The sequence below is a fragment of the Schistocerca serialis genome, chromosome 3, assembly GCF_023864345.2.
Source record: "Schistocerca serialis cubense isolate TAMUIC-IGC-003099 chromosome 3, iqSchSeri2.2, whole genome shotgun sequence".
NCBI classification, from domain to species: Eukaryota; Metazoa; Arthropoda; class Insecta; order Orthoptera; family Acrididae; genus Schistocerca; species Schistocerca serialis.
The window spans coordinates 121,641,185-121,654,970 of NC_064640.1; the positions used below are offsets into that span (position 1 = coordinate 121,641,185).

At 39.8% G+C, this 13,786-nt stretch overlaps 1 protein-coding gene across 1 annotated transcript in view; it reads right to left on the minus strand.

Annotated features, from left to right (window-relative positions):
* Window positions 1–13,786, minus strand: part of LOC126469814 (prolyl 3-hydroxylase 1-like) — a 457,757-nt gene that overhangs the window by 235,873 nt on the left and 208,098 nt on the right. The window contains exon 2 of the mRNA XM_050097093.1: window positions 11,833–11,976. Coding sequence (XP_049953050.1) covers window positions 11,833–11,976 — 144 coding nt within the window. The remainder of the gene's footprint in view (window positions 1–11,832; window positions 11,977–13,786) is intronic.

Sequence of the window (13,786 nt, forward strand, 5' to 3'; positions counted from 1 at the left end):
CCAAGGCATCTGTATGGTGCGAAAAGTGACAATTGACTCTGAGTAAGGAAAAGTCTGAGGTAATCAAAAATGTTCAAATGTGTGGGAATTCTTAAGTGCCCAAACTGTTGAGGTCATCGGTCACTAGATTTCACACACTACTGAAACTAACTTAAGCTAACTTACGCTAAGGACAACACACACACCTATGTCCAAGGGAGGAGTCGAACCTCCAGCGGGAGGGAGAGGTCATCCACATGAGTAGTAAATGGAATCTGCTAAATTTGGGTTACACGATTAATCACACGAACCTAAAGGCTGTAAATTCAACTGAATATTTAGGGATTACAATTACAAAAAACTTACATTGGGACGGTCACATAGATAATGTTGTGGGGAAAGCGAACTAAAGACAGCTATGTATTGGCAGAACACCTAGAAAATGCAACGGGTCTACTAAAGAGACTGCTTACACTATGCTTGTCCGCCTTCTTCTGGCGTACTGCTGCAGGGAATGGGATCCGCATCAGATAAGATCGACGGAGGACATGGAAAAAGTTCAAAGAAGGATAGCTCGTTTTGTATCATCGCGAAATATGGTAGAGAGTGCCACGTATATAATAATATAATACGTGAACTGGAGTGGCAATCATTTAAGACAAAGGCTTATTTCGTTGCGTCAGGAATTTCTCATGAAATTTCAGTCACTAACATTCTCCCCAGAGCGTGAAAGTATTTTGCTAGCGTACACGTAAGCCCGGAGAAATCATCATTCTAATAAAATAAGAGAAATCAAAGGTCACAGGGAAAAATTTAGGTGTCCATTTTTCTGCGAGCTATTCGAGAATGGAAAGGTGGAGAAATAGCCTGAAGGTGGTTTAATAAATCCTCGGCTAAGCACTTACTTGTGAACTACAGAGTAATCGTGTAGATTTAGATGTCGATGTAGGTACTTTTAGACTGTGGACCATTTTTCAAAAATGTAATAGTTACTTTCCCCTTTCCCCTCTCCACTTTCCAGCATGTCACAGTTTAGTATTAAAAATAAAAGAGCAAACTAAAAAAAATAATATTGTTGAATAAGCCCAGTTGTGTTAATGGGAAACGAAAAACCCTTCCCCTTCCCTCCCCTTCCATATCTGCAGCCAATCAAAAATTTAATATGGTGAAAATAGCCTAATTGCGCTAGCGGGATATTTAAAACCCCCTCCTTTAGCAAGCAGTCTGTGCATAGTACTAAAATGAGGTTTAAAAATGAGGCCAGAAAATGCAGCAATGAAAAGTTACGTAACCTTCACTTGAAAGTCAAAGATATAATATAATACATAAATATGGAGCCGAGTAGCATTCTTTCCAAAAGAAATTTGTGTACGTGGACATACTTCCTCCATAGCGTTATAATGATGCGTAAAAATGGTGCCATGTTACATTATTTCTGTGATATTTACGTAAAAGGCGTAAACACACACTGCATAATGTACGACTTCCCTCACTTCTTCCCCCCTCCAAGCAGAGCCTAGTATTCTGGCAGCCACTAAAACTAAACAGCCAATCACAATGTTACCCCACCTTGGCTGTGCTTAAAAGTATCTGAATGACGTGAAATGTTTATCAAAACAATTACATTAACAGAATTTCCACATCTAAAACACCTGAATTATGGAAAAAGACACTTTTGTAATCTATGATTTCATTAGAGACTACAAATAATCGTTTACGAACTGACTTGCCAGTCGATTCTGTGAATTTCATTGGAAGCTATATATCTTTCATTGTGGAATAATGGATCGTGCACAAAACGTCCTCTCCAGAAATATTTAAAAACCAGCATTTGTTTGTGCAATGTAACTAACGAATTAGTAATATTTAACTGTCAAACATGAGCTTTACTTTAAAATTTCTGCAGAACTTCAAAAAGCGCACAATAAAATCAACTGCCGACTTATGTCTTTGTTGCTTGTCTTTCAGAGCTTGATATATGTACATACGTAGTGTAAAACACAACAGACGCTCAAGATAAATATTGACCACATCTATGCGGCTTGTCAAACGTCATAATATTGTGAAATGTCTGCAAAAATGTGTCAGAAACACAAAAAGGGTAATTTTTAGGTTACAGCAGTATCAAAATACATGAAGTGTGTACTATCTGTTGATGTGTACTGTCACACCTACGTTTTGTACCTACAAATTGCGAATGATTGAGTCTAGTTGACGTTAAGTACAAAACGTTGTGCCATAGTGGATGGCATAATAAGACCCAAATTAATTGCGTGCCAGATCTACAATGCTTCTCAAATGCCACAATTTTGTAAAATGTCTGTAAAAATGCGTGAGCAATTCAAAAAGAGTTATGTTTACGTTACAACAGTAGCCAAATACTGTACTGTATTGACGTAATGTTTTTCATCACCAGTTCAGGAGGGCAAAGATAACGTACCACAAGAAAAAATATAATCGATGACAAGTATTAAAGTGGTTGAACAAACTGCTGCAAGCAGAACTAAGGTCTCTAAAAACTGTAATCAACAACACCAACATTTATTTAAAAGAACACACACACATAATACGATTTTAAGAAGATGGTGTTTTTATCACTCAAACTGTAACGCAATTGTAGAAGAAAGACTATGACATATTTAAGAAAGATGGTGTTTTTATCACTCAAACTGTAACACAATTGTAGAAGAAAGACTATGGCTTGTTACGATATATCACTTAAGTGCAGACGGCATGCTTTTTTATACACTCACGAGAAGACCACAGACAATTGCTGAGTCGATATATCTAATGTAAATAAAGTTATTTACCAGTTATCAAAAGCAAAGCACACATACATGTAATCTGTTTATCATACTTACGCAACTATAATTACAGATCTCTACAACAATTCAAGCAAAATAAAATTGTATTATATGTAAGATTTCACATGTTTTGCAATCAAAACGAGCATTCAAATTAAATATAACCACATTTAAGTTGTCTCTCTTATTTGTTACAATGCAAACTGGTTGCATATTGGGACGACTGCTAAAAAGTTTTAGTTTAAGCTGCACACGTTCACGACGAAAGTTCGATAAATATAGGACACTTGTCAACTCTACGGAGCTTCAAATTAAATATGTTTGCATCTAAATTGTCTGTATTACTTATTACAATACATGCTGATAGCTTACTGGCACTACTTAAATAAATTGTAGGTTAATATTCTAAAAAACTTCGAGCTTTGTTCCACGCATTGAATTCATCTCAATACGTAAAAATTAGGTGTAAGAACATTCATACGAACATACATATGAACACTATTGCACTTACAGCTTAAAATGCACAAATATTACTCTCACGTCTAAAAATCGCCGAAAGTTTGATATTGCTAGCACAGTCTTAGCAAGCAAAATTATTTCAAATTAAATACTTATTTACCTAAATTGTCTGTACTGCCTGTTAAAACACACGCAGCTTCCGTACTGATACTACTGATAAAAAGTGTTAGACTAAACAGTACTTGTTAAAAGAAGTTCGTGTGCTAAAATAGGAGGAAAAGTTACACTAAGTATGGTAATATAAGAAAAGAATGGCATTTTTTAACGATACTAATTTACTGTTCACAGTTACGAAGGTGCAAATATGTATATTAACAAAACACTTTTAATGCTAGTTATTTAGTTCCACGTTCCATGGATCATTTTGCACAACAGATCGTAATGATAGATATACAGCTGTGAGTTAGTAATTCCTACCCACTACATTTTACACATTACAGTAATAGAGATTCTTCTACGGAATTGAAGGCGTTGTCAAACTATTCGTTGACACTGAATTTATCACGAGAAATATACTCTTACAGTAGCTAAAATACGATTCTGGCAGCACACGACATAAGGGAATGTGCAGATTTAATGCAAACAGCGATGTGTCTGCATGGGAAGAAAAGCACTACTATCTCTTCTCAGGTGAACATTGTCGAAAGCCCTTTCAGTCACTTGCTGCTCAGATGAAGAAACACTTACTGCTCTGTGGTTAACAATCATTATAGCTTCCTGAAGATCTGGAGGCACTTCAATATTAATTGAATCCTCCACTGTAATTAGCACCTTTTTCTGACATATAGTGTTTACAAAATCTTCGCCTTTGACCATAAGCACGAACAAACAATTGAGATACCACAGAGCATGTTCAACCCACGGATTGTACATTTCTTGGAAACGTTTCAAGCACGCACCGCAATGGAAACACACATTTTTATCATCGTTACCAGTATAAAGGAAACCAGCTTCACTGAATCTGTCTGGATGCTGTGCAACAGCTAACAGTCAATCTCTGAAGAGTGCTAGTCTCGTCCCACATGTGTTGAATTCAGGATGAGGTAATACATTATCTTCATCCCCCACCTACACTGGTTGATAAAAATAAGGTACACACATTCAGACTGAACATACTTTACATATTTTGATACTTCTGTATCGTAAAAATTACACTTTATCTGTTGCTGACATACTTCTGATAATATTGTGACATTTGACAAACATCAGAGATATGATAAACAATTAATTTGAGCGTCTGTTGTATCTGACACCAAGTGTTGTACATTGATTGAACTTTGAACTCTGGCATCTGCTGGCGAAGACAAGCAACAAAGACACAAACCTGCAGCTGATTTTCTGTCCGTTTTTTGAAATTTGGCAGAATATTTAAAGTGAAGCGTATATTCGACAACTACATATCGCTAATTCATTAATAACGTTGTATAAGGAAATGTAGGTTTTTAACTATTTTTGGAGAGTGCGTTTTGCACTCGTTCTATTATTTCGTAGCGAATGATATATAGCTTCCAATGAAATTCACAAATGCGATTGGTGAGCCAGTCCATAAACGAATCTTCGAAGTCAGTAACGAACGCCTAATTAATAATATATTTGGTGTCGTTTTATGTAATTCAGATATTTTAGACTTGGAACTACTGCAATGTAATTGTTTTAAAAAATGTTTCAGGTCCTTCGGATACTTCTGAGCACCGCCAAGATAAGCTACATTTTGACTGGCTATTTCATTTTAATAGCTACCAAAATACTACGCTCTGATTAGAGAAGAGGAGAGGAGAGGGAAGGGAGTTTGTACATTATGCAGTACATGTTTACACAAGTTTACGTCAAATGTCAAGGAAATAATGTACCTTGAAAAAAAATTTATGTATCATTTTAATGTTATAGAAGAATGTATGTAATTGTACACAAATTTCTGTTGAAAATATTGCAACTTTGCGCCAGTTTTTTTGGTTCCGTATCTCAATTGGTAAAAACGGAACCATTTAGGATTACTTCGTTGTCCGTTTGTCTGTCCGCCTGATAAGATCACTTTTTCTCAGAACGGGTAGAGGTATCAAGCTGAAATTTATGACAGGTGGTAAGGTTTATCGTCCCTTGGTGGTGTAAAAATGTTAAGCATCTAAGTCAGTGCAATCAGAAGATGCTGACATTTACGCAACAAATTTTGATACTCGCAAACTCACTCATCAAAAGCTACAGGGTACTTCCAGTTGATATAGAATCATAAAACTTGCCAAGAAGCAAGGTTTCACATTATAAGTAAAGGAAAAAATCCGAAAATCGTTAATTTATAATTATATCACATAAAAAATATTTTACTGGCATTTATTGTCTGTCTGTCTCTCCGTCTGCTAAGACCCCTTTATTCTCAGGAACGAGTAGAGGTATCAAGTTGAAATTTTTGTCACATGCTTAGGTCTACCGTCCATTGTCGGCGTAAATACGTAATATAAGCTTGTAAGTCAACGCAATCAATGGTCACATATTTAGCTACTCGCAAACTTATTCATAAAAACCGACAGATGAACTTTCTGTGTAGATGTCGTGCTTGGTGGTCTAGCAGGACACCGCGTATATGGAAACTGAGAGGTCGCGGGATGAAATTTCGGTTAGACCATCGATTTTCAGTCTTCGTTTAAACCTAGCCTTGACCTCCCAACGATGTGACAAGTCGTCAGAAACAACAGCTCTGATTCCACTTTAAGCTGTAGGTTCCTTTTCCCCAGTTTGATAACTGGAATAGGTTAGGGACACGCTAGCCACAGAAGTGAAATCCAATAGAAAGACTTGCACCAGACCACTGAACTGCACGAAGTTATTATCTGTATACAGGGTGGTTATAACTAAGCTTTTGCTAGTTGAGAGGGCTCCCATGACAAACGAGTGATCGCATAACAATGAAACTTTGCGGAAACATTTGTAAGGGCATGCGGATGAGAAATAACGAATAAACCATTGAAAGAAACACATTTTAATTTGCATATGAGAGGGTAACATATTTTAATTATATACCATGTTTACGTTCCAGGTTTCACACGTTGCTCAGTGTGACGACCATTTACGTCCACGACAGACTGGAGCCGCACTACAGCCAAAAATATCTCCCTCACTATGCTCATCTTCATCTTATGGATCGCACATTGTGTCTAGCATTTTTAGCCATGGCAACAGCAATTTCTTCAGCAGTTTGTGGCGCAATTTGCCGTCGGTCTCCCGCAAGAGCAATTCCCAAATCATCAAATTGGTTCAAATGGCTCCAAGCACAATGGGACTTAACATCTGAGGTCATTAGTCCCCTAGAACTTAGAACTACTTAAACCTAACTAACCTAAGGACATCACACACATCCATGCCCGAGGCAGGATTCGAACTTGCGACCACAGCAGCAGCGCGGATCCGGACTGAAGCGCCTAGAACCGCTCGGTCACAGCGGCCGGCTCCCAAATCATCAGTTAATTCGAATTTCCGAATCATGTTCTTCTACCCCAGTACAGAAAGTGGACCTCTCCGTATTCCTCTGCAACTGTGATGCACACTGGTGCTTTTGTTACAATCCTACATCGCCGTACAGTACTGGTGCCTAACGGCAAGTCATGACCCTAAGAACGCAAATCCTACAGTGAACAGTGAGAACGTCATTCCTATAAAGTTGGATACACATAGTTATCCATCTATATTCTCAAAAAGTGAAAGTTTAACTTAACCAAGCTGTACAAAATTAAATTTGGTTCAAATGGTTCAAATGGCTCTGAGCACTATGGGACTTAACATCTATGGTCATCAGTCCCCTAGAACTTAGAACTACTTAAACCTAACTAACCTAAGGACATCACACACATCCATGCCCGAGGCAGGATTCGAACCTGCGACCGTAGCAGTCGCGCGGTTCCGGACTGAGCGTCTAGAACCGCTAGACCACCGCGGCCGGCAATTAAATTTAAATAGGACGTCCTGTCCGCAAGCTGTACTCGCAGTTGTCCAGTTTTTATGTATCTTTTTAGTGTTATGCCTGAGATATGTAAATATCTTTGACTTTTAAGTGGAGGTTACGTGACTTTTCCTTACTGCATTTATTATCTCATTTTTACGCCTCATTTTAATACTACGCTCTGAGTGGTTGGAAAGAGGATGGGGATGGTTTTTTAAATTTCCTACTAAAACAATTGGGCCATTTACGACATCTAGAACTTTTGACTGGTTGAAGATAAGGGACAGTAGGGGAAGAGGGTTTTTAAATTCCCACTGACACATCTGGGCTAGTTTCACCATATTGGACTTTTTGATTGGCTCTTTCATTTTTAATACTATACTGTGATTGAAACGTCCTGGAAGATTAAAACTGTGTGCCGGACCGAGACTCGAACTCGGGGCCTTTGCCTTTCGCGGGCAAGTGCTCTACCATCTGAGCTACCCAAGCACGACTCACGCCCCGTCCTCACAGCTTTACTTCCGCCAGTACCTCGTCTCCTATCTTCCAAACTTAACAAAAGCTCTCCTGCGAAGTTACCCGCGAAAGGTCCCGAGTTTGAGTCTCTGTCCGGAACACAGTTTTAATCTTCCAGGAAGTTTCATATCAGCGCACACTCCTTTGCAGAGTGAAAATTTCATTCTATACTGTGGTTGTTTGGAAAAAGCAGAGGGGGAAGGGGGGATGGAAAAAGATGGAAGGGTTGAGGAGACAGGAACAAGGAGACAAGGGTCGTGATTGTGTAATGTGTTGAAGTCGAGGTCAAGGTCAAAGATCATTGGTCTCTGACCCTTAAGATAGAGTAATTTTCAAGGTCATTTAAGCGCAAAATCAACCAGGTTCTCCACAGCTATGGTAGTGTCGCTATAAGACAGAATTCATCTTCCTTGCCTTGTGCGTTCTGTCTAGTTGTAGGTGTACAATGTTTTATTTGGGAGAGATATACACAAATTAATCAAAAAAATCTTCATTTACATTTTTTACTTATAAGTAAGAAGCTGTTTTCTCCCTTAGAGAAATACACTGTCTGACTAAAAAGTGAACCACCCAGAAGACATCGTCAGATGTCAATGTAACTTCGTACATGTACACACCAGCCATTATTAAGTAAATGATTAGAGCTACAGTTCTTTGTGACAGGTAGGACAGCCACCCCAGTGCACTAGTGTTGTTCATGTTTCGTGTCTTTACTGAACGAGGTGAGAAATATAAGGTGCGTGAATAGTATCAGGCGTTGAGTGATCACTGTGAATGACACAGAGAAGCTGCGAACTCGTGTGAGATAGAGTACCCAGCGCATGTCAAAGTTTGAAATTGGTCTGATTGTGGGTCTCCATTTGTCTGGCCGGTCGAATCGTGCAATTTCCAGATCTATGGGCCATTTTGAGAAACATGACTGCATGGAAACGTGATGGCAGCATACTCGTCGTCAAGGGTCAGATGGACCACGTCTGGCTACGATAAGAGAGGATCGCCATGTTGCGCCCCTTCACATCTACATCTGGCATCCGGGAACAAGTAATGGACTCCCTGCAACATTCTCTGTCAGCCCGCACCATTTCTCAGAGCCGCGCGGGATTATCTGAGCGGTCTAGGGCGCTGCAGTTATGGACTGTGCGGCTGATTCCGGCGGAGGTTCAAGTCCTCCCTCGGGCATGGGTGTGTGTGTTTGTTCATAGGTTAAGTAGTGTGTAAGCTTAGGGACTGATGACCTTAGCCGTTAATTCCCATAAGATTACACACACATTTTAACATTTCTCAGAGACTAGCAGCAGCCAGACGATGAAATTATCGTCCCATGCATGGGTTGGGGTTAACATCACGACAGAAATGGCTGCGTTTGGAGTGGCGCTGTGACCTGGAAGCACGGACTGGTAATGAATGGTGTCGCACTGTGTTCAGCTGTGTATCACGGTTCTGCACTAACCTGGATGACCATGTTCGGCGAGTATGGCAGCGACCTGGGCGAGAGATCCAATTTTTCCAATGTTTTGGAGAGACGTAGTGTTTCATTCCTAGCATTATTATGTAACAAGCCATCGCCTAAGACATTAGTTCGCAGATGAAAGCGATTGAGGGAACTTTGACAGTACAGTGGCATGTCACGGATACACAGCGTTCCCATGTGTGACCTCTGACGTCACATTTGGTGATGCCATTTCGCAACAGAACAATGTTCGTCCACATATAGCACGTATCTTCATGAACTATCTGCATGGTATTGAGGTATTCCCATGGGCAGCAAGATACCCAGAACTGTCTCTGATAGGACATGTGTACGACCGTCTTGGACATAAACTCCATATCATTGGCATTATCCATGACATCGAAGTCCGGTTACAACGTATGTGGGGTAGCCTGCCTCAGTATTGGATACAACAGCACTTTATGAGACGCTTTCCAACCGAATCAGAGCATGGATCCAGGCCAGAGGGTTTGAAACGTAGTATTCTCTCTAAATTTGACTTGATTTTCTGATCACTGCAACAACATCACAGAGTCTTTCAATTCATAAAGTTTCATTTCGTTTCCTTGCAGATTTCGAAGTACTTTACCTTTTTTGTCTGGCAGTGTAATAACATTCACTCTTTCCGTTTTTTAATTTGAGGTATGTGTTTAAAGAAACTTTTTATTTCTAAATCAGCCTTTATCTCTCACATTGACTCTTACTGAGCTGTAGGAGTATTGCAGAAAATAAATAATTGTTCATTACTAAGTTTACTTGTTCATTAAGGATTACTCTCGTTTTAAGGATGATTGTCATGTTAGTTGTTGTTGTTATTGTTGCTGTTGTTGTTGTGTTGCCTTCAGTCTCACGACTGGTTAGATGCAACTCTCCATGCTACACTATCCTCTGTAAGCCTCTTCATCTCCGAATAACTACTACAACCTACATCCTTCTGAATCTACTTACTGTATTCATCTGTTGGTTTCCCTCTACGATTTTTACTCCCCCGCCCCCTCCCCCACACTTCCCTCCAGTAATAAACTGGTGATCCCTTGAAGTCTCAGAAGATGTCTAATTAACAGATCTCATCCGTGAGTCAAGTTGTGCCACAAATTTCATGCCTATCCAGTTTCACTCGCTACCTCCTCATTACTTAAGCGATCTACCCAGATAATCTTCAACATTCTTCTGTAGACCACATTTCAAAAGCCTCTATTCTCATCTTCTTTCAGCTGTTTATTATCCATATTTCACTTCCGTGCATGGCTTCGCAAGAGACAAATACCTTCAGAAAAGACATCCCAACGTTGCATTCTATATTCGATGTTACCGAAATTCTCTCGTTCACAGCCCCATCCAGTTTCAGCTCTGAAAGAGGCATGGTGAATAAATTGGCGGTGGTCTTGTGTTGTGGTTATGTTATGTGGTCCAATAGACGCTTGCCGCGGCGTCCAGCTCTCTTCTATCTTCTGCATATACGTGTATGTCGCAGCAACAAGCGCCGTACCAGTCAGTAAGTCGCAGTATGTCATAACCGATTTATTGGAGCACAGACATTCATACTAATTTGAACTTATTCGTATGCTGATATTCCCGTCCCACGGGAAGACAAAGAATAGTGGTATCTGCACTGTATGAAACTGAGCCGAGTGGCAGGCGTTCAGTTGATTTTCGTGCAAGATACTTCCCGTAGGCCTACGCAAGCAGACAGGGATACACTCCTTTGCTGGCATACCGCTTGTGCAAGAGACGGTTTTAAACTACTCCGGACATAATTTGGCACTCGAGACAGGTTCGCAGTGCACACAGAATACTCTTAAATGGTTTTTTGAAAGTTAAAGCCACTTTACCACCTTCATCTACTTAATTTTTTCAAAGTGAATATTTCTTTATTATAGCATTCCATTGCGCACTATCAGCTGATATCGGCGCATGTCCATTACCACAGGTTAAAAAAAGACAGCTCTATTTACACTTCACAGCCACTGGAATAGAGAATTTTCACACTCTCATGCAATGTCTGTGAAGTGTGGATGGAAGTCTGATTTTTGTAGCACTTAATATTGCTCAGACGCCGTAAGCAGCAGGTGGTGCTCAACTAAATGATGAAATAAAGAAAAATTCATAAAAAAACCAAATAGTTGAAAATGGCAAAATGTTTTTAGGCTAAAAACATTTACTGCGGCCGTGGAACCGCTCACAAGGGATTAAATGAGCTCCTTTAATAGTTTCTCAACTGATTTGATTGTATAGGTTTTACACAATTCTACTTGCAACGTTTTTGAACTTAGTATAGAAATGACGGTAGCGTGAGATTCTGCTAGTAGGCAGTACTAAACAGGTGAGGGGGCACAACCAATGGCAATGTGATTTACTAAAGAAACGGCCAATAAATCCATAATCACAGTACATATTCCTTGCAAGAGTTTCTTTTACCATATGAAGCTTCTTTAATGTGGAAGAAACGTTTTTTCGCTGGCTTATTGAATATTATCGTAAAACAACGCAATATAATACTATAATAGATTTCCGTATTCACAGAATTGTTAATCAGTTACTTATTGTATTCTCAGGACAATTAAATAAAATTATTTATGAATTCAGCGACTTACCGCTGCTTCGAGATTTGTTATTTCTGACATTTCCACCTCTGGAAGCGTGGAATAGAATTTGAGATTGGCCTTCATAACCTCATTGTCTGGGTTTCTTGTCAGAAATGTAAACGTAGCCTGAGCAGCTTCCTGTAGCATGAGTCGCTGAAAGGGAGGATGACAGAAGTCAGTATAACAGACAAGCATGTTGAAAAAATAAGCACCATAAAATAACTAATATACATAAATTTGCAGCATACGAAACAATCTTTGAAAGTAAATTGTGAAACACACTTTGTTTCAAAATGTATGTTCTGTAAACATTGTTGGTGAGTAATAGTGACTTATAAGGAAAGCTAACGACAAATTAATTTCGTAATATTAATAATAATATTTATAAAATATTTTTCCTGCTTCAGTCTTTCTTTTTTTTTTACACTTCGGTAGCATGCTGCCATCATCAGGTGCTTTACAGTTGCATTTTGCCGAAACGCTTCGTGCTCATAAATATTAGTAAAATGTTACTGAAACTGAAGAATTATTTTATAAATTTTATAATATAATACCAATTCCATATCATATGGATAAATTTAAATTACTGATAAAAACGATTAGCGCCTAGTTTTGGTATAGAGACATCAAATTAGTTGCAATAGCATTAGATTTTTTATTGTGACTGATGTGAAGGTTGTGTCCTGCGTCACGTGGACACCATATTTTCATAAATCGTCCAAAATATCGAAATAATATTTTCAGCAAGTTAGAGGGTGCGAAGGTTTGAAAGGTTCCCTTAACGAATAATATTCCTAAACTTTTCATTTACTGACTTACTGAAACAAATATGTATTTTTTTAAAGAAACCGATGGGTTTTTTTTGGCGACGTTGGACAGCTCTTGAAAAGAGTAGATCATACACTATGTGGTCAAAAGTATCCGGACAGGTAGCTGAAAATGACTGACAAATTCGTGGCGCCCTCCATCGGTAATGCTGGATTTCAATATGGTGTTGACCCACCCTTAGCCTTGAGGACAGCTTCCATTCTCGCATGCATACGTTCAATCAGGTGCTCGGAGGTTTCTTGAAGAATGGCAGCCCATTCTTCACGGAGTGCTGCACTGAGGAGAGGTATCGATGTCGGTCGGTGAGGCCTGGCACGAACTCGGCGTTCCAAAGCATCCCAAAAGTGTTCTGTAGGATTCAGGTCAGGACTATGTGCAGGCCGGTCCATTACAGGGATGTTATCTTCGTGTAGCTACTCCGCCACAGGCCGTGCATTACGAACAAATGCTCGATCGTGTTGAAAGATGCAATCGCCATCCCCGAATTGCTCTTCAACAGTGGGAAGGAAGAAGGTGCAAGCCCCCTTCATGAAAAACACGACCACACCATGACACCACAGCCTCCGAATTTTTCTGTTGGCACTACACACACTGGCAGATGACGTTCATCGGGCATCCCTGCCATCGGATCGCCACATTGTGTACCGTGATTCGGCACTTCACACAAAGTTTTTCGACTGTTCAATAGTCTAATGTTTACGCTCCTTACACCAAGCGAGGCGTCGTTTGACATTTACTGGCGAGATGTGTGCCGTATGAGCAGCCGCTCGACCATGAAATCCAAGTTTTCTCACCTCCTGCCTAACTGTCATAGTACTTGCAGTGGATCGTGATGCAGTTGCGAATTCCTGAGTGATGGTCTAGATAGATGTCTGCCTATTACACATTACGACCCTCTTCAACAGTCATCGGTTTCTGTCAGTCAACAGACGAGGTCGGCCTGTACGCTTTTGTGCTGTACGTGTCCCTTCATGTTTCGACTTCACTATCACATAAGAACATTGGACCTAGGGATGTTTAGGAGTGTGAAAATCTTGCGTACATACGTACGCAAGTGACACCCAATCGCCTGACCATGTTCGAAGTCCGTGAGTTCCGCGGAGCACCCCATTCTGCTCTCTCACGATGTCTAATG